The 24,642-nt window shown below is 39.4% G+C and overlaps 1 protein-coding gene across 4 annotated transcripts in view; it reads right to left on the bottom strand.

Moving 5' to 3' along the window:
• QRFPR (pyroglutamylated RFamide peptide receptor) overlaps window positions 1-24,642 on the bottom strand; it is a 48,504-nt gene that overhangs the window by 11,618 nt on the left and 12,244 nt on the right. For 2 of the 4 annotated variants that reach the window (XM_015861942.3, XM_085546919.1), the window contains exon 1: window positions 9,863-10,338. The exons of 1 other annotated variant lie outside the window; for it this stretch is intronic. In XM_015861942.3, coding sequence (XP_015717428.2) covers window positions 9,863-10,202 — 340 coding nt within the window. In that variant the 5' untranslated portion in view covers window positions 10,203-10,338. Of the gene's footprint in view, window positions 1-9,862; window positions 10,363-24,642 lie in introns of those variants that run through there. One more of the 4 variants, XM_015861941.3, reaches the window with a different exon arrangement.

The raw sequence follows: 24,642 nt of genomic DNA, 5'->3' as shown, positions 1-24,642 counted from the left end.
CAATGGAAATCTGATGTCAGAACTGAGATCCAGCTCCAGAGTACTTAATTACATTTGGATTCATTTTTTTGTAATAACCTATTTCTGTCAAATTTAATGTCCCCAAAATGCTTCCACATAAAGCCTGTTCTTATTTTTTCCTAAACCTTCATTATATTATTTACAAATAGATAGCAGACATTCCAAATTGCTTGATGATAGATGAAGATTTTCTGCAAGTCTTTTAATACATCAAATTACATAGCTTATGTTTTCATGCTACAGACACTAACAGCTTTCATATGCAAGAAAAATGACAATTACTCATTTTTAAATGAGGTGATTATTTCAGAACAGTGGCAGTTGGGTTGTGATGGGTGGGAGTAGAGAAAAAGGAGAAAGACGATCTGGAGTCATTATTTCAATACATTAGATATGTCTGTGCAACACCAGTTGCTCCAGGAATATTCTGAAATAGAATATCGACATGGAGACAAACTCTTCAGTAGATCTTTCTAAAATACTGTTTCCAAATCCATAAACCCTAAATCAATTTTTCTCTTAGAGATCTTCCTGCTGTTGAGTTTAAGTAGATTTACTGAAAGGACTTTGCACAGCTATGGAAGTCCAAGTGTGATTTAATGGGAGGGGGAATCATAGAATCACCAAGATTGGAAAAGACCTAAAAGATCATCCAGTCCAACCATTCACCTATTACCAATAGCTCCCACTAAACCATGTCCCTCAACACAACATCAAATTGTTCCTTGAACACCCCCATGGTCAGGGACTCCACCACCTCCCTGGGCAGTCCATTCCAGTGCCTGACCACCCTTTCTGAGAAGTAATACTTCCTAATGTCCAGCCTGAATCTCCCCTGCCGCAGCTTGAAACCATTCCCTCTAGTCCTATCACTAATGACACGAGAGAAGAGGCCAACCCCCAGCTCACTACAACCTCCCTTCAGGAAGTTATAGAGAGCAATAAGGTCTCCCCTGAGCCTCCTCTTCTCCAGGCTGAACATTCCCAGCTCCTTCGCTTCTCCTCACATGGCCTGTGCTCCAAACCCACCACCAGCTTTGTTGCCTTCCTTTGAATATCCACCTTATTACCAAGCTAAGCATCACTATTTTACTAAACATTTATCTGTAGCCTTTAAATCACTGAAAACAAAACACACCAAGAAGTCATTATTTGCCTTTCAAATACATGAAGTGCAAAAAGAAAGTAGACAGTGCAGTCAGAATATATTGTTCCATCAGAATTCTAGAAATAAAGACCTATTTAACATAGCAGCCTCACATCCTCGCCCATCTACACAAACTGCTCTGCTTCCCTGTGTATTTATTCTGTTAATTGACCAAAATTGGCTGTCTTCTATCAGGGCTTACACTGATAGTCATCTGGTAAACACAGGAAAAGAGAGCAAAAAAGGGAAAACCTGAAAAGATAAAATCAGCTATTTTCTGTCTCTTTGCTTGTCATCTTTCAGTTAAGGAGTTTTCTAGCTATTTTCAGGATAAGGAATGCATTTTCCACTTCTTCCTCTGATCCATATTAGAAGCCTGGCTAGACTGAATCTTCTTGAACTGGAAACATTGAAGCCTGACTCCAAAACCTGTGCAAACACCAGCTACCTGAGGCTATTAACACAAAATAAGCCAGGCTCAGAATCTATGAAGTCAGAACTCAGTAAAAAGATTGGCATTGTCTATTTCATGCACACAGCCTGACCTATTTCAGGTCTTAAAAGCACCTGGAACATTCGTAAATTATACTGGATAACAGGATAACTGCTCCTATACATTAAAAGTTTTTATGATTCTGTGCACTGAAGTAGTCTGCTATAACTGAGAAGCACAAAAATCTTATCTCTATTTATTAGATTCTCAGGGATTTGTTTTGGTTTTGTTTCAGCTGTGCCTATACTAAATCTTTCAGAACAGTTTTCTTTTAGGTATTTTGCAAACCATCAAGAGGCCTTAGTAATCTGATACACAGCAGAAATAATCTGACAAATATTTTTCAAGGATTTTTTAAGGGCCTTTGAATCACTTATTTTTAAAGAGAAAGCCGCTAATTCACCTGCAATATACAAAGATGTGACTTTTTTGGAGTACTTTATAACATGCATATTTAGGATATTAACGATATCTTTAAATTATCAAAATGCATAACTTTCTACAAGCTAAATCTTTCAGCAGTCTTTCCAATACCTTGATACTGAAGACAGCACTGAAGCATTTAAATACCAATTATTTCCAATGGAGAAAGAATACAATTTCCAGAGGATTACTGGGAATGAAAATAACTAATTGCTTCTTCTTCTTTTTAAGACATTAAGAGGCCTCCCAAAGTATCCCTTATGCACTGATGAAAACTGCATGGTTTATTCAATCCATTATGAATGCTCCCCAACAACAGTGTATTCAGAAGCCTGTAAATGCGAACTATATGTCCTTAAACAATTCTTCATACCTTCTTTATCACCATCATTGTTCCTGTATCGATGAGTTTACTGTTTCGCCCTGTTTCAAACATCAATATTTTTTTTTAATAAAAGAAAGGCAAAATTCTAAAACTATTCTCCAATAAAAGTTAAATTGTTCCTTCCTCTGTTGAAGTGTTATTCACTAAGCCTTTGCACTGGAAGTCTTTATCACAGCTTGTAAAATAGTTCTCTCCAGCTTGCCTGATGCAAGCAAGCTCTGTTTCCTTGTATTTTGTAAATTCACAGCAGAGAACAAGTCTGCTGCAATTATACAGATGATATCCTTAAAAGTACTTCAGCCTAGACTGAACAAGGTACATTTTAAATCAATTCTTTGACATACAGGCATTTTGTATCCTTACTAGTTAAACTACTAAGAGAAAGGTGATTTGTCGTTCACCTGTTACCTAGAGAAGACAATGAACATCTACATTGCTCCAACCTAAAAAAGGTACAAGTCTATCATATGATAGTAGGTCTGCAGTAAATCTGACTATTTATGGTCAATTACAGGCACTGAGGAAACTGTATGGTGGGAACTCACTCGTTTAGACCATAAGCTTTGAATAGCCATAGATGGTTTACCAATGAATACCAGAGTTCACAGAAATAAATCTGTGCTATGATTTAAAAGTGTGAACACAAACTACGATGGCTGACGAAATAATTCTTTCTTCACACTGTCTGCTCTCCTTCCTACCAAGGCTCATATTCACCTTCCCACAGTTCAGCTAAGCCTCCAAATCAGGCATCACAATCTTCAGGCAATTTCCAAACAGCAGTCTATTTCAAAAGACAGCAATCAGTGAATAAAAACAAATACTAACATGCAAGGATGCATTAAAGCTGTACAGCAAAACATTGCTGTAAGAACACCAAACCACCACAGGATACCATTATCAATTGCAATTGTGGTAGAAAGTAATTCAGATTGGGGTGTTCAGGCAGGGATAGAGGTCAAGGATACAGATCTTTACTGAAGAGACAAATGGGACTTGCTCTCAAGGAAAAAAGTGAGGCATGATAAAGAGTCTCAGTTCACACAATATAAGACAGAAATTGCTGAGTGCTTCTACGAAGAATACAATAACGACCTCACAAATAATCATAATAATAAATAACATAAAATTGCCCTAGCCAATCCATCCACATCCTTCAACTTGCTTACTATGCTTAATCAATGCAACAAACATTTTACATCAATCATTCTGTTGAATGTTCATACAAATTAATGCAATGCACAGCTTGCAGAAATTCCCTGGAAATGTAATTATAAGCCTCCTTGTATCAGCACTCTTTTACTGCTCTCATCAAATGTCATCCTGGCAATATATTACATAATAAAAAAAACACAAGCCCATTTTTCCTTTAACTGAGGCACTGGATAACCCTTTCTGAAACCATCTTTACAGTAAGCCTAGATAAAACTTAAATTGGAAACTTAAACAAAAAGCTTAAAAAAATAAAAAAAGAAAAAAAAAGAAAGGAGTCTCTGGTATCTACCTGGTTTCACTGTCGAATATTATCCCAGTGAGCAGAGTATGAGAACATTATTAAAGTGAAACAGAACAAAGAAATTTCTTAAGTTACACTGTAGAATAGAAATGAGAGCTTACAGAGATATCTCCAAGTATTAGACACAAGAGACCCGCTGATTTTATTCACTAAGATTTTGTCAGAAAAGAATATTTATTCATACCATACCAAAAAAAAAAAAAAAAAGTATTAATACTGCTTGATACAGTACGTCTGGTGAAAAACAGAAAAGATCCTAAATGCAAAACTAGTTACAACACGCTACTTGGATTTCAAGGAAGCTTTTAGGGATGAGCAAACTGCTGCGCCAAGGGAAAAAATGAAGTCTCTAAAAAGACCTCTTTGGCACGTCTTGATACCTTCAGTTAGCATGGGAAGCTATATCTAGCAAAGACAGCTATGTAGAGAAGACCCACACCTTCCTGAAATGGTAGCAGTAGTACAGACAAGATAACTAAAGGCACAGTTGCCCAATCTATTAGCTTGCCTGGGCCACACAGAGTAAAGATGAATTGTCCAGGGCTGCATCCACAGAGGTCACTCCTGAAGTACTGACTCCTAATTACTTCCATGGAAAAAAACAACAGATAAAAGAGTACGATAACACTATTGATAGAGTAAATTCTCAGCTACAGAACACTATTTTTCAACACTCACCAGCATTTGCTATGTATTTTCACCAGCAATGAACAAGAGTCTACGTGCCATATGTGTAACAATCTGTTGCAGCACAGGTGACCCGCTGTTGCCACAGCTGAAGAGCGCCACCCGCTGCCTCACTGTGCTCACATTTACTGTTTGGTTTTCATAAACGTTCAGCAAGCATCTATGAATGTCAGTGGGTGCCACTGTTTCCACATGAAGGAATTCTACGCTTTTGCTCCACATGCACTTCCCTGTCAGATGCCATTCTGTCAGACTGCCTCTCTGCTGCCATCTGTTGTATGAAAACAAAATTTAAGGACATAAGGGTGGGAAGGTTTAATCTCTACTGCCGCATCTCCAACATCCACCTCTGATATCATAGGCTAACACAATAAAGTAGGAGGCATTATTTTCAGAACACCCCTCATAAAAATATATTGCTTCATTAATGTACACAAGTAACAAAAACTAGTTTTTTATTTATTTATTTTTTAATAAAAAAGGGTGCAACATAAAACTAGCAAGATACGTGACCTTGCTTTTCTGAAACAAATGTATAAGGCTGGTTCAAGTGCAGTGGCTGCAATCCTCAATTAGTCCTCAAGGTGTTCAGTAGAGATTTCTGCTGAAATTTTACTATTCCTGTGCTTCATCCTTGAAAACTATTGTTCACAAATAGTCATACTGCCACAAAAGGTGGTGAAATGAATAAGGTATGACTATGTACTGAGTGATATTTCTGTCTGGTAAGACAGGGCTTCTAAAAGACTGCTGATGAGATATAACCAAATTTTGGATTGCAACTTTATACATTCCATTTGAAAAATCTCACGGAATGTATTAGTGTCAACTGAAAATGGAGTAGCCTATAAGTAGGAGAGAAAAAAAGCAAACGAGCAGTTCTTTTGTAATGCTGAAACTTACTTTCAGATTCCGTTATCAAAACAGGAGGCATGGTTGCATTTGTTTTGCTGTTCACAGGACTATGTTCAGCCAGTGTAACAAATTCCATAAACCTATTTGCCACAGCTTGAGTTAGCAATTAACTGTGCCCTGGATTCAGCCCAGATGGTGTTTGGTGCTGAGGGGCTGGGCCAGGCCTCATGGTGGGGCAGAGCCACCACCATTGATGGTATGGGGCAGGGCACTACTGCACTGAAAGCTGTGCTGGACCACATGCGGCCAGCAGCTTGGATGCAACTGAGCACAGCCATCCCAAATGCTACTGTGCATTCAGTAGTGCTTCAAGTGACCCAGTACTCCCTAGATGATGGGGAAAAATACAGTTGTAAGATGCATTCCTATGCATTCTGCATATACTACAATAAGATATAAAATCCCCAAGATGAAGCACAGTACTAGGTCTACAGTAATCTTATCTTTTTGCCCTTGTCTTTCACTAAGGGTACTCTACTGCACAAAATGAAACAAATAGTTCTCCAGTTTCCCCAGACAGTTCAGCAAAGATGCTGCTGTTACACAGCTAACTGCTCGTTTTCAGAAAATAAAGCAACTCTTGTAAAATTTGGCTGGCAGATAAAAGCACAGATTTACCTCTCACAGTGCTGCCATCAGTGTGACCACAAGACCCACTGCTGTCTCTCAGAGACAGAAGAAAGCAAACCCTCAACTGTTCCAATCTCTGTTCCACTCTGTGCCAAAAACACTCTTTGCTGTATGCAGCAATTCATCTTTTAGTCAAGTTCCAGTTTCATCCCCTTTTTACAACTAAATGTACTATCGGTGATCACTTACCCCAAAGCTGCAATTTTAATTTTCTTTTACATTACTGAGAGATTGCAGAATTTCTGTTTAAGAGCCTTCTTGAAGTTACAGCCTTTTCAGTCACAAAGTATAAACAAGAAATGGAATAATACACTGTTACTTTCACAGTCTCATGCAGTTGAATAAGTTCTTAACAGATCTGAGAATCAAAAGTGAGACAGATTCACCCATTTTTGGTCAAGATGGTGCTTCTCCCAGTTGCTGCATATGTTTTATAACTACATAATAATCAGGCAAAGCACGACACATTCAGTTTCTTGAGACTTCAATTGATGAATTGTAGGTGAAGTTAGAAATTGTTGAAGAATGTACTGCAGAAGAAGTCATGCTAGTGCCTTTCAGATCTGTCACAATGGAATGAAATTCTGATAAGCACAAGAGGAATATATGTCAGTTTCTAAAGAGTTTAGACAAACGCTATCTATTACAAAGGAGCAACTCTGCCATTCACAATTTGAATTATTTCACACTGTCAATTACGAACGTTTTCCTTGAGGTCCTACTTTAAACTGCACACACCTGGAGGCTTTTTCAGTGGAAGTCCTTAACCCTTCACTTCAGCGGGAATAAAACAGGAATGATTCTTTCCTGATAGCATCCCCTTACAGAGATAACACTGGATGGCAAAAACTTTAACGGCTACATTAAAACCATGGCTGTTATTATATTTTTACTTCTGTATCTACAGCCTAGAGTGACTGCAATTCTGCCCTCACCTCTTCCTCTTGATTTTTGAGTGGGGAAAGAAGATAAACACATACATACAAAAGTGGAAATAATTCCAACACAAAGGTCAGTACAAAACATACTTGTATGTCAGTACACATTACCTAGGTGGTCATTTTAGTGATTCAAATGCAGATAGATCAAGAAGGGAAGAGATTAAATGTCCAGAAACTCAATGATATTTCTAGTATCAAGAGCGTCAGGATAAAGTACCTTTCCCAGCAGAAATATACTACATAGTCAAGTCACCTTTTTCTCAATAGTTGTGAGCTTAAACTACCCAGAACAGACGGGTTGCATTAAGATGGATGAGATTAAACTTCCTCAGGGTAGAAAAGGGAAGGCAAAAGGAAAACAGAACCCATAAAACTAGCAAGGAAAAGTCCTCCCAGTCCAGCAGCCTCTGATAATATATAAATGTAATCGCCTTTTGTGTTTTACAGTGTGAGCCTCAGGAATCAGATGCCCCTGGGGTACCACCATTTTACATTTCATTTGTTTCCTTTCCTTCCCTTCCATTCACAGTTAAGACAAACATCCATCTATTATGTTACTTACTATGCCCCAGCATCATGACGTTAGTTAAATCCAATTATCCTAACAGGACAATTGATGCTGACATCAAAGTCAATGGGAACTGTGAATCCACTTGTAGCAAAGAAGATCTAAGACATCAGAGAGTAGACAAAAGTAGAGTGAAACCCGTAAAACAGTATACTTTAAAATATTCAAATACTGAACCATTGAAGATCTACATCTCAACTATGCTGTGACTTTATACTGACTTCTTCTAGATTATGTCAAGCATCCTCAATAACATAAAGGGAAACGAGTATGCAGAACAATATGGGTAAAGCACATCTTTGCCATATCTGCTGCAATTACACCTCAGAGGGAAGCTTCATGCCACCAAGCTTTCAGCTTTCACTGTCCAGTCTCAAGCTGACAGATTGGTATCACCCCCTACAGGAGAGAAGATTCACAACTCTAACGTTTAGAGGAAGGCACCCCAGTTCAGTCCTTCCCCTTTTGGGTGGGTTATCTTGATGTTTCCAGAAACTTACTGCCGTATTCTTCTCTGAGCAAGGAGAAGTAGTAGTACAAAAGAAGGAACAGTTGTATAACTAACAGTTTTCCTATTATTTCCATTACATACCCATATTAATCTGGGGACTCAGTAGCAATATTAAGATGTGCCATCTTAAAAACAATGGTTCCTTCCCCAAAATCACTCATAAGAAAATAAAACAGCTGCAAAAACAGTTTTTTCTCATTGTCCTTATTATCAGTTGCTCCTGTAGTTTCATATTTATCACTTCTCCTAGAAGCTTCTTGATTCTGAGACCAAACAAATAAATAAATCAGTCTTCTCATAGTGCTAGGTATCCATGTTTAAAATCTCTGCTTTTCAAGTTTCCCCTTACCTGCCAATTCCTATCCTGTATTCTCATCCATCAGATGTACCGAAATTAAATCTTAATGCTCTGAAGATAGTTCAGTACTCCCAGCAGCACAGGCAGACTTGGGAACTGAAATTAATGGAGTTCTTTATGGACACCCTTTTTGTCACAAACATTTCAATCTGCTGTTGTACAAAGACTTTACCTGCCCCTTGTTGCAAAACCATCCCTTTTGTTTTATTTATTCAACACTGTGTTTTAGAACCAAGAAAAAGAAGATAAATGCCTTTTAACTAACATTACATCACGCCTGCCTTTTTGTCACTTTACTTCTTTGGACCAGGGATGTATTTTAAAGTGCTTGCTAGGTAGGTACCAGAGAGGCCTTACACACAGGTCTAGTGGCAACACAACACAGAATTATTAATATTGGAAAAGACCACTAAGATTATCCAGCCCAACTTCTAACCCACCCCCACCATGCCTACCACTCATGACCCTCAGTGCCACATCTACATGTTTCTTGAACACCAGGGATGGTGATTCCATCGCCTCTTTGTAGCAGCACATCACCTCCCTTTCTGAGAATAAATGCTTCCTAATCCCCAACCTGAACCTCCCCTGGTGCACTGTTACCTGGGGGCAGAGGCAGACCCCAGCTCACCACAACCACTTTTCAGGCAGTTGAAGAGATCCTGAGGTCTGCCTTGAGCCTTCTCTTCTCTACACTGAGCAACCCCAGCTCCCTCATCCACTCCATGCAAGATTTGTGTTCCAGATAACAAAATTCCCGAGATAAAACCGTACCTCGAAACGACACGTTACTACAAAGGTAAGTTCTGTCTGTGCTCTCTGAGGAGACGCTCCTTTTCCACGCCAAGAGTTAAAGAGCTCTAACTTCAGGTTTTGAAGAAAGAAAGAAATAACACCACCTCATGGCTACTCCACAAGCACCGCACGGGCTTACAATCGCACCGCAACTTTTAACGAACACAAGCACGAAAGCGCAGCGCATTTAACACAACCCGAGGGAGCGGCGTTGCCGTTGCTTAACTCCACAGATAGTCAGCGCTGACAGATAAAACCCCGAGCGTGCAAAGCGTGCGCTCACCCGAAAACGACCGGCGGCTCAAGTTGTAGAGTGCATCTCCCCCCACCCCCTCCACTACGAGCGTGCTGAGGGCTCGGGAGCAACACACCGCCCAGGGCTCGGGAGTAGCACATCGCTGCCCACCCCAGGGAGCGCCTCAGCCCAGCGGCATCCAACCCGGGGGTACCACCGCAACAGCCCGGCACGCACCGCCCAACCACTCGGAGGAGATGTTCTGCAGCATGGTGAAGGGGACGCAGAAGAAAGCGATGAGGAGGTCGCTGAGCGCCAAGGAGCAGATGAAGATGTTGGTGACGGTCCTCATGGCCCTGCTGCGGGTCACCACGTAGAGCACCAGGCAGTTGCCGAAAAGGGCGAGGGCGAAGATGAGCACGCAGATGAGAACGAAAGCCACCTTGGTGCGGCCCGGCAGCTCCGGGACGTACACAAGCGGCTGCAGTCCGTACAGGGCGATGAACTGCTCTCGTGTCACGTTGTTGTCCCGCAGGAGCTGCGCGAACTGCTCCGGGGTGATGTTCAGGGAGCGCATGATGCTCTCGTCTGTCCGTCCGTCCGTCCCTCAGCGCACCCCGTGGCACCCCGCCATCACCGCCACCCCGCCGCTCAACAGGAGCGCCAGGAGGAGCGCCCAGAGCCGGGCACCGCCCGGGGGGGCAAACTTTGAGGCGGAGGCGCCGCCTGCAGGTTCCGCCGCGGCCAGCGCCCCGGGGCGGGGGGAGGCGCGGCAGCAAATCAGCGAGCAGCTCAGGGCCGCCCCCGCCCCGGCTGTTGGACCCGCTGATCCCCTGAGCGGGGTTGGTCTGAGCTGCAACAGTGCTCAAGAAAATGCCACTGCTGTTAAATGTAGAGAATAGTTGGAGTTAAGTTCCAGTGGAGAGCACAGATTGAAAACTGCACTGATTTGTCTTCCAGCCTTGCCTAGTACACCTTACCCAGTACCATATGACATATAAATACCTTACCCAGTACCATATGATATTTAAATAACAAGAGATTGTCTTTCATCACTCACACTATTAATTATCAAAAAGGATCCCGCGTGGGCAGTGATTTGAGAAAACAGTTCCAAATATGCATCTCTTTCCCTGTAGTGATAGATGTTTCTTAGGGAGGCAGCACTGCCTAGGAGAGAGCTGCAGAATCAGCTCAGCTGCAGAAGGGGTGCTCCTTGCCCTTGGTGCCTGTGCCAGAGGAATGTAAAACATCACTAAGAGAAGCCTAGCAAAAGGCATCTATTAGTTATTAAGCCGAGCAAAAGGCATCTATTAGTTATTGGGCTGTTGATTTGCTAAGAAACAATCAAGATGGAAGAGTTCACCACCACCAAGTGGCTCCCAGCAATATGAATGTTCTCAACAATAGCAAGCATATTTTGTGTTGCATTTGAAAAAATACCTAAGTGTAAATCAGTGAAGTTTCCAATTCTTTATTACAGAACTGTATCCTCCAAATTGCTGTGAAGATCTTTAACAATATTACCTCCACAGCAAAGAATTAAGATTCTCTTCATTAGCCCAGTGTGAAAGGGCCCTGCCACCCATCCTTGGTACATTTTCTTCTTGAGACCATTGTACTCAAAATAGGTTCCCACTCTGGCTTTCTAAGCCTTGTTCTGGAGGACAAATGCTCATTAGACAGTCTTTGTTCCCAAAATTCAATTTTCTCAGCACTTTCCCCTGGTCTATACACTGACAGGTGTAGCCTAAAACCAACTTCTCCCAGCCAGCCTTTCTGCTGCTGCTTGTACAATCATTCCAGCCTGAAGCAAGGTAGCAAATTGTTCTTTACTTCACTCATACACTCTTTCCTACACCTCTTTTTCCTTTCCAATTTCCCCCCATTGTGTTAGCAAAAGAAACTTAATTTAAAAGCTTTTTCATTATCAAACAAACTGGATGCATTTCAGCAGATGTCATTTCAATTATAAATAAAGAAGGGCCAAACTTAGAGAAGAGCAATCTTTGTGTTTGCTGACTGCAGTGTTTTATTATTGATTGCAAAAATGTCTGAGTGTATGAGGAACTTTACAAACAGAAAAGAATAAGCTCTCACCTAACTACTGCAAATAATCCTTTTTTATGGTTAACTCAGACATTTGTTTCCCGTCTATCCTAATTTAATTACTATGGTTGCTCATTACAAGTAGTAAAACAGTTGCATTAAAAATGAAAAACATCCGAGTGGTTATTCTGTGTAATATAAACAAACCTTGAAGCTGGAGGCCATAGAAGTGTGCTAGTAAAACTGCTGTAGATTTAGCTGCTTTCTGAATACAAAAAGAAAAAGAAAGCCATGTCAGGATGCAGGTAATTTTTCAGATAACATCGGTGATGAGTATTCAGATGAAAAAGAAGATAAATGTAGGATTTAGAGAAATTTTCATTCTCTGTGTGTGTTATTGATCCTCCTGGCTGAAGCAATAGTAGCACAGACATCAAGAGAGTGATATGGCAAATCACTAGTAATAGTATTACCCAGCTCCTTGACCTGAATTAAATTATATTTGGAGTAAATAGGGCTGAGTTACAAAAGGTGACCTCCTTTAAAACCTGCTGAAATTACTGAAACGACTTCTCTGCTTCTCTGGGCTATAAATGATTTATAGGTAGGGAGAACTATTGCATCTCAATATTCTGCCTCCCACAGTTCAGCATCTCAGCCATAGGTCTCTGCAGGTATGGGGTGCTCTGATTCTCAACCCTGACTGCTCCTCAGTGAAACATCCCATCATACAAACGGCTTTTCTCTAGAACTGAAAAGAGAATGTATGCATGTATAAGGAGGCAGCACTACTTTGGTTCTTAATAAAAGAGGTGTAAGGCAGCTTTTTCAAGAAACATGGTTTCTTTTTCCTTAATTGGCTTTCTCACTTTTTGATAACTTAACTGCTGCCTCACTTGCCAAATACAGACATGCACATATCTCAAACTTTTACATGACTTTTCCCAGGTTTTAATGATCATTCTCTACACCTTTTATCTTCTGCCTCCAAATCTGCATCTGGTTCCATTGAAATCTATGGATTTTTGCTTTTTACTTCTATGGAACATAGATCCTGTCACTACATGATCATCTTGCTACTTAATGCATTCATGTCTACATACTGTGAGAAGCTGTACAATGAGGTAGCATAAAGGCTACCTATACTAGCATGTACACATCTTTACAGATTATAATAATTTACAAGGTACTTTTCTGTTCCTCTGAGTATTGTATATAAATATATTAAATATAAATGTACTGAGTATATTGTATTTCTGTATCTAGCATCCCAGTGCAAAAGCCTTGCTACTTGAGCAAAGATCAAGTCTCGAGTTTGCCGATCTTTTTTATTTGATTAATTCTAAATAATCAATTATATATTTATTTGTCACAGACCTACAGTTTGATAAGCATGGAAAGAACTGAAATAAGATTTCTCTCTTTCAAAAACACTCACTTCATGCCACGGTATGCTTTCTTTTTTTTCCCAGAGCAGAGGATCCATCTGTATGACACTTCCTTTTCATTCAAAAAGGACAGTGATTTTTTGGCAGAGTGAGAAATACTGCCACTCAGCTGATGCACAGGTGATAACCTTTCCTTTTACAAATCCAGAAGAAGCTATAATTGCACTGTAACCTTTCTACTTGTAACAGCAAGCAAAAAGCTGAGTGCATGGCTGCTGTGGGAAAAAATAATAATAATTATTATTATTATTTGCATATTTTAAGTTTGTGAAAGCTATCATTAGCAAATATTTTGAACAAGTGAACAAGCAGATATTTAGTGTCCAATTCTTAAATAGAAATTTTAAAAGAACCCTTCTTTTTCCCCCAAATCTTTACTCACATTTTCTAACACGGGCAAGGGAGATAGGTAACACTGATGCATCTTAACATAGAGATAAAGATTATTTATAACAAAAAAAACCACAACCATCTCCAGTACAGTTCCTTACTCAAACAAAGACTTTCTTACTAAAGCTGTTTTCACATTACTTGCTTTATAGCTTCTACACTCTGCACTGCATCCCACTCCCTCAGACTGTACAGGCGGCACAGAAATTGTTTTACTGAGAAAAAAACTTGTAACATTTTCTTGAGGAGTTGATCACCCCTCCCTCAAAGCAGCACATTTCTTACAAACCTCAGTACATATAATACTTAGATTTACCTTCTACCTCACTTTCTGACTGCCTTCCCTTAGGAAGTCCCTTGGCTTTTCTTCCTACCACAGATGAAGACATTTCCAACAGTCTTACAGATAAGTATTTGATTTGTTTTACCATTTGTTACCCACAAATGTTTAATGAGAAACCCAAGGAATCAAAACTAAGCTGCAGCAAGCAGAATACTCAAGGAAAAAAATAATAATGGAGTTGCTTTATTCTACTCTCCTTCCTTTCCTCCCCTATCCTGTCTTGTCATAATAATGAGGCCACTAAATAATAATAACAATAATAATACACAACAAAAAGTAGCTCTGCTGATTAAAAATAAGTACACTGTTTGAACTGGAAGCTTTGTTTTGTGGTGTTTTTTTTCATTTTTATTTGAAGATAGGGTTTAATCTAAAATACTAAGTAACCATTACATACACACATGCAAGCATAAATGCAGAATTCCTAGGGCCTTGATTAGCTTTTTAAGTAGTTGTATCACTTTATATTTTCCTTTGTGTAGCTCTTTTTCTTTCTTTCCTACTCACTACTGCATACATATCTCCAATTCCTTCTACATTTATGCTGAGAAGCAGTTCACTTATCTTCATTACTCTGAATCTTTTATTTTTCCAGTGGCAACTCTAATCAGTATTCTGGTTTATTCACATAAGCAGAAAGTGAGCTACCTTTTGCAGCTAGTTATCAGCTGCCACAGTTCCCTCCAACATGACATTAAATTTCCTCATCTTCCAAGTCAAAATCAAGTCTAAACCATGTCCCATCCACTGGAAACTGTCACAAATTCTTCAGCTAACCATTTTTGCCAAGGTCAGTCACAAGTCTCTTTCTGTTATCCTTTGATTGGTTGTAATGAATGTCAAAAAGCAACAGGAACAACCCTACGATGCAGACATCCTTGCCCTTTTTATTTCTTTCAATGATTTCCAGAAAACATGTATCCAAAAATCAGTTCACACGTTTGTGTAAACCTCATTTAAAATTAAAGCCAAAGGATTTCAGTAAGAAACATTTTCTTTCATCAGAAATGTTTCTGCTAACTGCCTGGTCAGCTGCAAATACAAAAAAAATCCCAAATGTCTCTTGCCACTTCTTTCATTTTAAATGAACAGCTTAGTATTCATTTTTGGGGCTTTGGTTAACTATCACACAAAGATTTATTTAAGTGTAGAAGTCTTATTAACCTGTGCAGTTTTTAGTAGTAAGCCCTCAGTTCAGCTTGCACTAGACTGAATTCTCCATCTGGAAAGCAGTCAGAGTAATTTCCATACTTTCACTCAAGAAATAACATATAAAAGTTATTTCATTTCCTGATAGTCCAATTCTCATTTTCTTCCTGTCTTTCTTTCTCCCTTTCTTTCTATTGGTAATCGGTGATCACAGGTAATTGCTATGCTTAACAGTATCATTGTTAATATAAGCATCAGTATCAATCCTGGCATTGCAATCTTGTAGCAGGTGACCTCAGTGTTAATAATATCAATGCCAGCAATGTTGGCTAAGTAAAGCACTGAAAAAGCCTCATCATTACCAAAGACAGATGCAGCTTTGGTAACAATCCTGGCATCAAAGAGCATTCACCTTCCAAGAACTCAATTGTTTCTCAGTTGCTGATGGTCTACAAGTGAAAGTATCAATTAACTTCACAGTAGAAAACAAGTCAACTTGTGACCTAGCCAAGATTAACCTCACAACTAATGAAAGATTATTAAATCCATAGCGTTACGGTGTGGAAGACTAAAGGCATTTCAAATTAACTGCAGCTGCATTGAAAGGAAGTGTCAGACATCCTACTTTGAGTTCATATGAATACTTATATTTTCACACCAACCTTGCCTTTCTTGTCTGAGATATACAAGTCGATGTCCCTCAGAAGTATTCTAAAGGACAAAATTCTCAAAATTACATATACATCAGCTTGAAAGGAAATCTTACTTGGGTTGCTTCAGTTGCATGTTGGCAAAGGCCAGTCTCTGAAAGCAAAAAATGCAGGGCAGTTGTTTTGCTTATTTGATCACCTCGGGTTGTCAAAGAATTGCACAGGGATATAGTTTTAAAAATTCAAACACAGGTTTAAGTCATCCTGTAACCCATCTTAGACACTTTATTTCTCTTGCTACTGCAGCAACAACAAATTGCAGGCAGTGGATCGTTCAGAAGAAACAGGTGTTAAAAACTGTAGGCCTGCCCTCTGTCACCTTGGGTGAGAGTGCTGACTCACTCAGAACTCAAAATCTACTTTCTCTTCCATGTGATACATCAGTCTTTCTTTGCAATACGAACTTTGCCACCAGCAGTGAACAAGGAAGAAAATATTAACGTTAGTGTTTTCTCTCCCTCAGCTCTTCTCCCTGCTCCCATTAAGTATACACACAGCTGATGGAAGCAATATTCAACACAGTCTGTAAAGCTCAGCCTCTGGAGCTCACCTAATACTGGGCATTGGAAATCACTGGCTTTAGGTAGCTCCTCCAATGAGTCTGTGTTCTGCAGGGAAATCACCTAATGACAGCCAATGGCAAGCAGTGGAACAAAGCTCCATTCCATGTAATCCAGCAATTTCCAGAGAGGAGAGACAGTGTGTCCTGTTCAGGAAATGAAAAGAACCAGTGGTTGAAAAAGCATTATTTTTAACTTAAAACCTCAAGCCAGTAACTTACAGATGGCTACCAGGATGCCATAATGCAGAACATATACCCAGTTCATCAAAAAGTTTGAGATTTGCAAAAGGGCTCAACAACTGGCAGATTATTCTGGCTTTTGTATTCTGATACTGGTAGTAGTGACCTAATGCCGTTCCATGCTGACAGTGAACAATAAAGTATAGGCCGCTCATGCCCACACACAGTTAGGAAAGCCTTATTTACTCCCAGAAGGGGTTCAGAACAATTTATGTCGCAGGTCACTCCAATGATTCGTGCTTCACTTTAGGACAGAGCATTTCATACTTTATAGTGCTACATCTTGTAGAACATCTTCTGCACTCTGAAAAAGATGCTTGAGATATATTGTCTATTCTGACATTTCACAAGCTTTAAAGGATGGATATTGTGGAACAAAGCAATTGAACGACTGCCTTTTTACCCTTAGCATCTTGGAAAAAAACAGTCTAAGCCTCACTCAATTTTTTAAAGTCAGAAGCCCTGTTACACCAAATGGAAACAGTATTAAACCAAAGATGTTCTATCTACTTTTATTTGATGAACCTTTCTATATAACACTGACACTTAAAATCCTCTGAAATCCTTTTATAAATGACTAAGGAATTACAAAGGAAAAAATCATTATAATCATAATACAAGACATGGTTGCTGAGAAACTGCTTGGGGAAAAAATGTTGATGAATAGAACAGGAAACACTGTAAAGAGAGACTGCAATGGAAATAACTAGGGGAAATCAGCATAAAAGCATGAACTGCAATTGGTAGTATTGCTTGGCTACATATTTCCCTCCCACAATAGAGCTTGCAGAGCAAATCTGCAGATGGCATGAAATGAAAGCTACTCACCAGCAGATATTTCTTATCCTTTTTGAAATTTAGATTTAGACTCACGGCCTTCTTTTTTCATGTTAGTCTCCCTACTGAGATTAATCTTCACTTTTCTTTGAGAAAGTAATTAAAAACAATCATACTTCTATAGAAGCCGTGAACTAGATGGTCAAAAACCATCTCATGATGTCATGAGCAGAAGTCTCAGAATACACTACCACTTTCAAAAATCTCAGGAAATAGCTAATCCTACACTTTTTGATCTGTATGCTTGTTACTGTGACATGAATTGAGTAGCAGCTGGATCAGTCCTTCTTAATTCCAGAAGATTATTATTACAGCAAAACATATTCTGTTTCCTAGATGTTTGGCCTGATTAGACTCAGTTTCCTATCTTAAAGATGATCAAAGCATTTCAGAAGGAAGAAAAAATCAGTTTATGAAACACATATTGTACACCATCATTTTAAACAATGCATACAGTATTGAAACAGGGAAAAATCACAGGTCCCCTGAATATGGTCAGAACAAGCAATGTGAGGCACCCATGAATGGTAATTGGGTTCTTGGCTGTAACTTCTGTATCTTCCAAGTATTCTATAGTGACTGGTTACCCTGCTAAGATATGGCTGCACCACAAGATTTTATGCATGATTATTTTAATCTAACCCATATTATTGTAAATTAGATTAGTTTGCCCTGAGTGAGTCATTTCTTTCTTTCAATTAGTATATTAAATCATTCTTCCTTTTTAATATTTTGCATAACTTCAGCTAGACAGGGTAGCACAATGTGCTTAGCAGCAAGGGGCTCATTTTTGAACATTTCTGCTGTTTTTGTTCCTGCTACCACCTACTGTTCACCCCCAAAAGTATTTCAGAAGTATATATATCTACACAGATTTCAAGGTAGAATCATGTTCCCTGTGAATAAATTCTCTTAGGCTATATATCTGAAAATGCCAGGGCCAATAATATAGAGAAGCAATTGAATGTTGTGCCCCCCAGGTCTGGGGTAATTTTTGGACTTGTCTAAAAGATGACGAACACTTCTGTGACAGGTTGCCTGATGTATATGTATATATACATCTGATATATACATACATATATATATATATATCTTTTTTTCAGTAAATGTATCTCCATGAATTGAGTGTCACAACACACAATGTTAACACATGCATGCCATTGTTAGACAATGAAATAGGAACCAACATATGTTTGAATGCACCTGCAAGCGTACACAATAATTTGTAAAATATGGGTTAGTCTCTACATAAGATTTTGTTAACATCCTGAGGGTTATGAACTGGGAGGCAGAAAAACAAAAGATGTCCAGACATGAAGAGGCTACCAGTTATCACCTCCTTTAGGAAACAGATATGAAAGAGGAGTAGGAGAAATTAGTCATATACGACTAATGAAGTGGTTGCTGGGCTCATAACATCAGTGTTAAAAATGAGGCAGCATGGAAAGAATGGGCATAGGAGGAGATGGAATTTCACTCTCAAGGTCCATGTAAGTGAGAATATTTCCCCTCATCAATCACCACCTGAGCACTCCTTTATACTTTGCTTTTGCATATTAGGTTATAAGTGGATCTAGTTCCAACAGAATTATAAATAGTACTAAATGATTAAATAACTACATGCCATAATGAACTAGGAAAAGGGATGTAGGATTTTCAATGTAAGTTGCAGAATTTCAGCCTAAAGCTGAAAAGCTAAAAATCTGTCTAAGGTAGATGCATTCACCAAGGACCACAAATGAGCAATGTTTATAGAGTAAGCACCAGGAAATGAAGTACTTCTTTTCCTAAATTAATGGAGACAAGAAAAATAGAGCGATGAATCAAATCTTCACCACTCAATATTTCATGGATGTCATTATGTTGTGTGCTGCTCAACTTTTTATATGACTTAGGTGATTTTTTTATGATTTTAGCTATGAAAAAGAAATATGTTCAGAAAATATTCAAGTCTATTGAGGAATTAATGGCAGAGTAATTTGCAGTTTTTTACATGCTGTTTCGACCATGGCTCCATGCACTGTCCTCATTCTTTATCTGGGGAAGGAAGTACTAAGCTGGAACAAGTAAAGACATTTTGTCAAAAAAACAACGACCACTAAATCAGAAAGTCTTACATCCGAATACAAGTTAGAGGTATCCCAGATCCTCCAAAGGTAAATCACTCAACTATTAAGGACCTCATACTTCTTCCTCTGCCTGTGCAGAGTTTTCTGGAAAAAAATATTGTTTATCAGCCTTAGACAATTTTCTATTTGAACCTGTTTAGAATCATAGAAATATTTAGGCTGGAAAAGATCTATAAGATCATGAAGTCCAAGTCCTAAAGTACTGTATCCATATGACTCTTAAATGCTACCAGAGGTGGTGACCTCACCACCTTCCCCTAAGCTCCCTATTCCAATGCATAACCAAGGTACATTCCCCAGGATTGAGGGAGAAGGCAGATGAACAGAAATATAGTTCTGCATGCGTTGATCCCAGGAAAATTCATTATATCAATTTTTTCTCTAAGTGTTACTGCATTTTCATACACACTCAAGAAAATCAAATCTCTAATCAGTGTTCATGAGCATACCACAGAAATGAGAGCCTGGTTGACCATTCATCAATCCATTTTAATCAAGACAAATACAATGGAACACAGGTGATACAGTAAAGTGTTCTGCCATGTAGAGGTGCGGTCATTCACAACAGGTAAGGCCAGAGGAAATAAACAGAAGTGGATAGGGGTAGCAGAGAATTTGGACAATTCACAGAGGTCTCCACCTAGGGGATGGCCAATTCAGATCCCAAGTTGCATCCAGCTTAAAGACTGGAAGCCTGAAGATCACCAGCATTTTCAAATCAAATGTGAACAGCCAAAGGCACATGGTTGTGTTAATGTAGCACTGAGTCTAATCTAAGCTGGCATCCTGCTATTTGTCTTGAGCACAGCTCCACAGATTCCCAGGCAGAGATATTTTACAGCCAGATAGCTGGAAACATGGGCTGAGTTTTTCCAAAGGATGTCTGAGCAGCCCTTGTAAACTGATGCCAAGAGATTAAAGTTGTAGAGCTCCCTTGAAACCTTCCCCCAACATTTCTGAAGGTACTGTGACCACAGATGAGGAAAGCATATAACTTCTTCTCCTGATTAAATCCCTAGAAAAGTTTTCCTAAGGACAGAGATTTCCTATTTCTCCCATATCCAGAACACGCAATGGGCAAGATTAACTTCAGTGAACAAGGCTGCAGATAAATATGCTCAGAATATTTTTAGTATGACAGCCTTCTGTAGGTTAAGAAAGACAGAATCATAGCAGCAGTTAGTATTACCCTGTGCAAGTGCTTGGGATACCTCCAGAATGCAATACAGCACAACCCACAAACTCAGTCATCTATTGACATTCAAATGCTTGAAGCAAGAGACCATTAAAATCTTACTGAGGGGAGAGAGGAGGTAAATGGAGATACAATTTGCTAAGGGTTAATATGTAACCAAAACCAGGGATGAGACTTGAGAGTTGTGCCAGTGGTTTTTCCATGAGATTATGACAGTGGAGGAACAGTCATTTAGGCTGGAAAACTCAGCTGAGCCAGAAACAAATTTCAAGAACAACTTTAAGAATCAAGAGTTATCAGCTACTTTACAAGGTCTTGCCACTGCATCAGCCTGCTCTATGCTGGTATATTGACCACATCGTACAGTTCTGACTCGTGTCAGTTAAAAAAAATAAAAGCAGTCAAGCCAATGAGGAAATGGCAAAGAGAAGGATGGCTGATAATACTGAACAGTTCTGTCATGTCCTAAACTGTTTGGTTTGGAAAGTAATGAATAAATGATGAAGAGAACAGAAGCCTAAAAGAAGAATGCTGAGTGAGAGAGAAGGTGGGCATGTTTGTTCCTTAAAACAAACAAGCAAACAAAAATAATGAAGCAAACACTAAGCAAAAAGGAAAACAAAAGAAAAGAACACTAAGTGAAACTAGCAGTTAGCAGCATTAAAAGAAAAAACACAACAAAGAAACAAAAAAATAAAATAAACCTTTCTACATGTAACATATTTACACTGGTTCCAAAGGTGACCAGAGCAACCATGGAGATAAGAGCTTCACTGTGCTTAAAGTTATTATTTGAAGTGCTTATTGCTGGAGTGGAAAATTCAGTTAAGATAGTACCAGGATATATTTCATAGACAGAAACTTTTGAGTTCTAAGGGACACATAAGGGTCATCTAGTTCAACTCCCCTGCAGTGAACAGGGACACCTACAGCTACATCAGGTGCTCAGAGCCCCATTCAGCTTGACCTCGACTGTCTCCAGGGATGGGGTACCTAGTATCTGGGTAACCTGTGTCAGTTCCTCACTACTTATTGTAGAAAACTTCTTCATATCCAGTCTCAATCTGGATATTTTAGTTTGAAAATATCTCCCCTTGTCCTATCACAGCAGACTCTGTTGAAGAGTCTGTCCACTTCATTCTTATAGCCCCCCTTCAGATACTGAAAGGCTACACTCAGGTCTCCCTGCTGCCTATTCTTCCCCATGCTACACAGCCCTAGCTCTCTCAGCCTCTCCTTATGGGAGCGGTGTTCCATCCCTGGGATCATTTTTGTGGCCCTCCTCTGGACACGCTACAACAGGTCCACATCTCTTGTACTGAGGATTCCACATCTGGACACAGTACTCCAGGTGAGGTCTTCCCAGCACAGCAGAGGGACACCCTGCTGACCACACTTCTTTTGATGCAGACCAGGATATGGCTGGCTTTCTGAGCTGTGTGGGCACATTGCTGCCTCCTGTTAAGCTTGCCATCTACCAGTACTCCTAAGTCTTTTTTAGCAGGGTTGCGCTCCATCCTTATATCCCCCAGCTTGTGCTGGTAGTCGTGGTTGTCTTGACCTTGGTACTTGGTAAAGCCATGATGGTTCTACCAGATCACCTCCCTCTCTTCCATGAGCTTTAGCACAGCTTTCTGGAGAGTTTGCTCAAGGATCTTCCTTGGCACAGAGGTGAAGCTGACATGTCAATAGTTCTCTGGGTCGTCTTTTCTACCCTTCTTAAAAATGGATGTGACATTGCCTTTTTTCCAGTCACCACGGACTTCTCCTGACTGCTGTATTTGCTCTAATTCACCATGCTTGCCTAGGCTGCTCTCAAATAGAACTAATAATCTGGATGGAATTTCAATTTCACACACTATGGCCATCATCCACTTACAAAACTTCTCAGAGCAATGGTCCCAAAATCTTCCTGATGGGAACCCTCGAAAATAGAAATACAGGAGCTTCTTTAAGGGATTGCATGATGTAGCAGATACTGCATCCCAGACATGCTACAGTGTAAAGACTGTCGTCCCATCTCCTTTCAGTTCTATATACCTGTATCTTCTAATTAGTTCTGTCATTGATGCAACAGGTACATCGCTTATTTGCCTGCATGTCTGAGTAATGTAACACTCCACTGGCAATTACACTATTCACATTCCTTGCCCATTTTTTTTCTGAAGAATTTGCCTGGTTATATTTTCTATTTTCAAGTAAGCAAAGGCGTAAAAAAAATAAAGCCACAATTCTGAGTAGACAGCGTTTAGTTTTCTAGGTTATCATTAAGCTCGTTGTGTTGAAATATTAAATGTGTCAGCAAATAAATAAATAAATATAAATAAATAACATGACACACCAGAAAATAGAAATGGTTGTTTGTAAAACTCATTCACTTCCTGTGGAAAGCTGCCAAATTCTGCTCAATCCACTATTCACTTATTTCAAACCTCAGGTTCCAGGCTGACAACGCTTGACAAACTTTGGAAATTGCTTTCCCACAACTTTTATTTGTAGAAAAGTAAAAATTAACCCAAGCCAGGAACTGTAAAAAAGCTTTCTGCTTCCTATGACAGTCACTAAATCCAGAATAAAAGCTTAACATACCACAGTGTGCAACACAGAGGTTGCTCTGTTCCCCACAATAGAAGCCAAACTCCTTAGGTGCCATGGAGTGCTTTGGAGCAAGGTGCCCTTCAGACCCTCCAGCAGTGTACCCCAGCTGCCAAACTCTTCTCCTGTCTCACCATTTGTGGGACATTTCTCTTTTATCAGAAATGGAGAACTGGACAATCTGTAAGCAGACAGTGAAAGGAAGCACAGCCTTACCTAGAGAGAAGGACATGAGAAAGAAGCAGGTCCAGTGACCTCAGAAGAGGGAGAGAGGAGTGACAGGTTATGAGTATGCACAAGTACTCATCACCCTACTCTAGAAGCTCTGGGTAAAGCCAGATCTACCTGTGGAGGATGGAGTACCATCGCCATGATTGCTTCTCTTTCATGTCATCAGCTCACCCACCTGACATCAGCTTCCACCTTACTCTGAGATTCTAGCACACCAAAATGGAAAGAGTTATAAAAATATATAGAAAGAGCTAAATAACATCTATGGAAATGGATATAGATCAGTTACTGGAGAGAGGAAGACTGAAGGAAAAGCTGAACCCCTGAAGTAGCCTTTTCTCTTCTGTAGGTTCCAGCTGAACTTCTCTCATAGTCTAAGGCCCAAGGCAGACTGGAGAACCATTTATACATTATCCCGCCAACAGCAGAAGCCTTCTTGACCTTGGATTCCCTGGTCAGGGCAGAATGTAGGCACATGGGAATGGGTAAGAGAGAAAGCAGGAAGTAATTGCCAGCATGGAAAAATGATTTTAAATTATTGCTGATTGTATATAACACAGATAAAACCATATTTTTCTAGCTAAATTTTGCCTGCATTCAAGATGAACAAGTCATTTTCCAATTACTCTGCCTTTAATGTCCCTGAGTTAATTGCAGTCAAGGTACGTCAGAGCACAGCTCAAACAGAAAACTATTTTTTAACCTGCACTTGTTTCTGCTTATCTGGAAGAACGTAGGTTATTGCACTTGAAAAAAAAAAAAAAAAAAAAAAAAAAAAGCACCTCAGGTACTGTTTCTTTAATATATTTTCTACCTGAAATCTCCTTTGAAATAATTTTAAAAGTATAATTCATTTTATAAAAATAACTTTGACTTTTTAGAATTGTATATTTGGCACCAAAGTTGTAGAGAAGGAAACCCACAGAATGGGGAAAGTTGCTAAGGGAGGAACTGCTAATGGAGTCTTTTGATAGCTGTCAAAATGAATAGTATTCAGCTGAGCTTGGCAAATCAACTTGCCATAATAGTGATCATTCCATGGGGTCAGCCTTTCTTTAGAGAACAATGAAGTGTGAGTGCAAAATGAAAGTAAATCCAATTATTAAAATATGATTGTTTGCTTCTGGTTTTGAATCACA

The sequence above is a fragment of the Coturnix japonica genome, chromosome 4 (assembly GCF_054131305.1).
Source record: "Coturnix japonica strain WE chromosome 4, WE-NBRP24, whole genome shotgun sequence".
NCBI classification, from domain to species: Eukaryota; Metazoa; Chordata; class Aves; order Galliformes; family Phasianidae; genus Coturnix; species Coturnix japonica.
The sequence above is the reverse complement of the archived record's forward strand: the minus strand, read 5'-3'. Positions and strand labels throughout refer to the sequence as shown.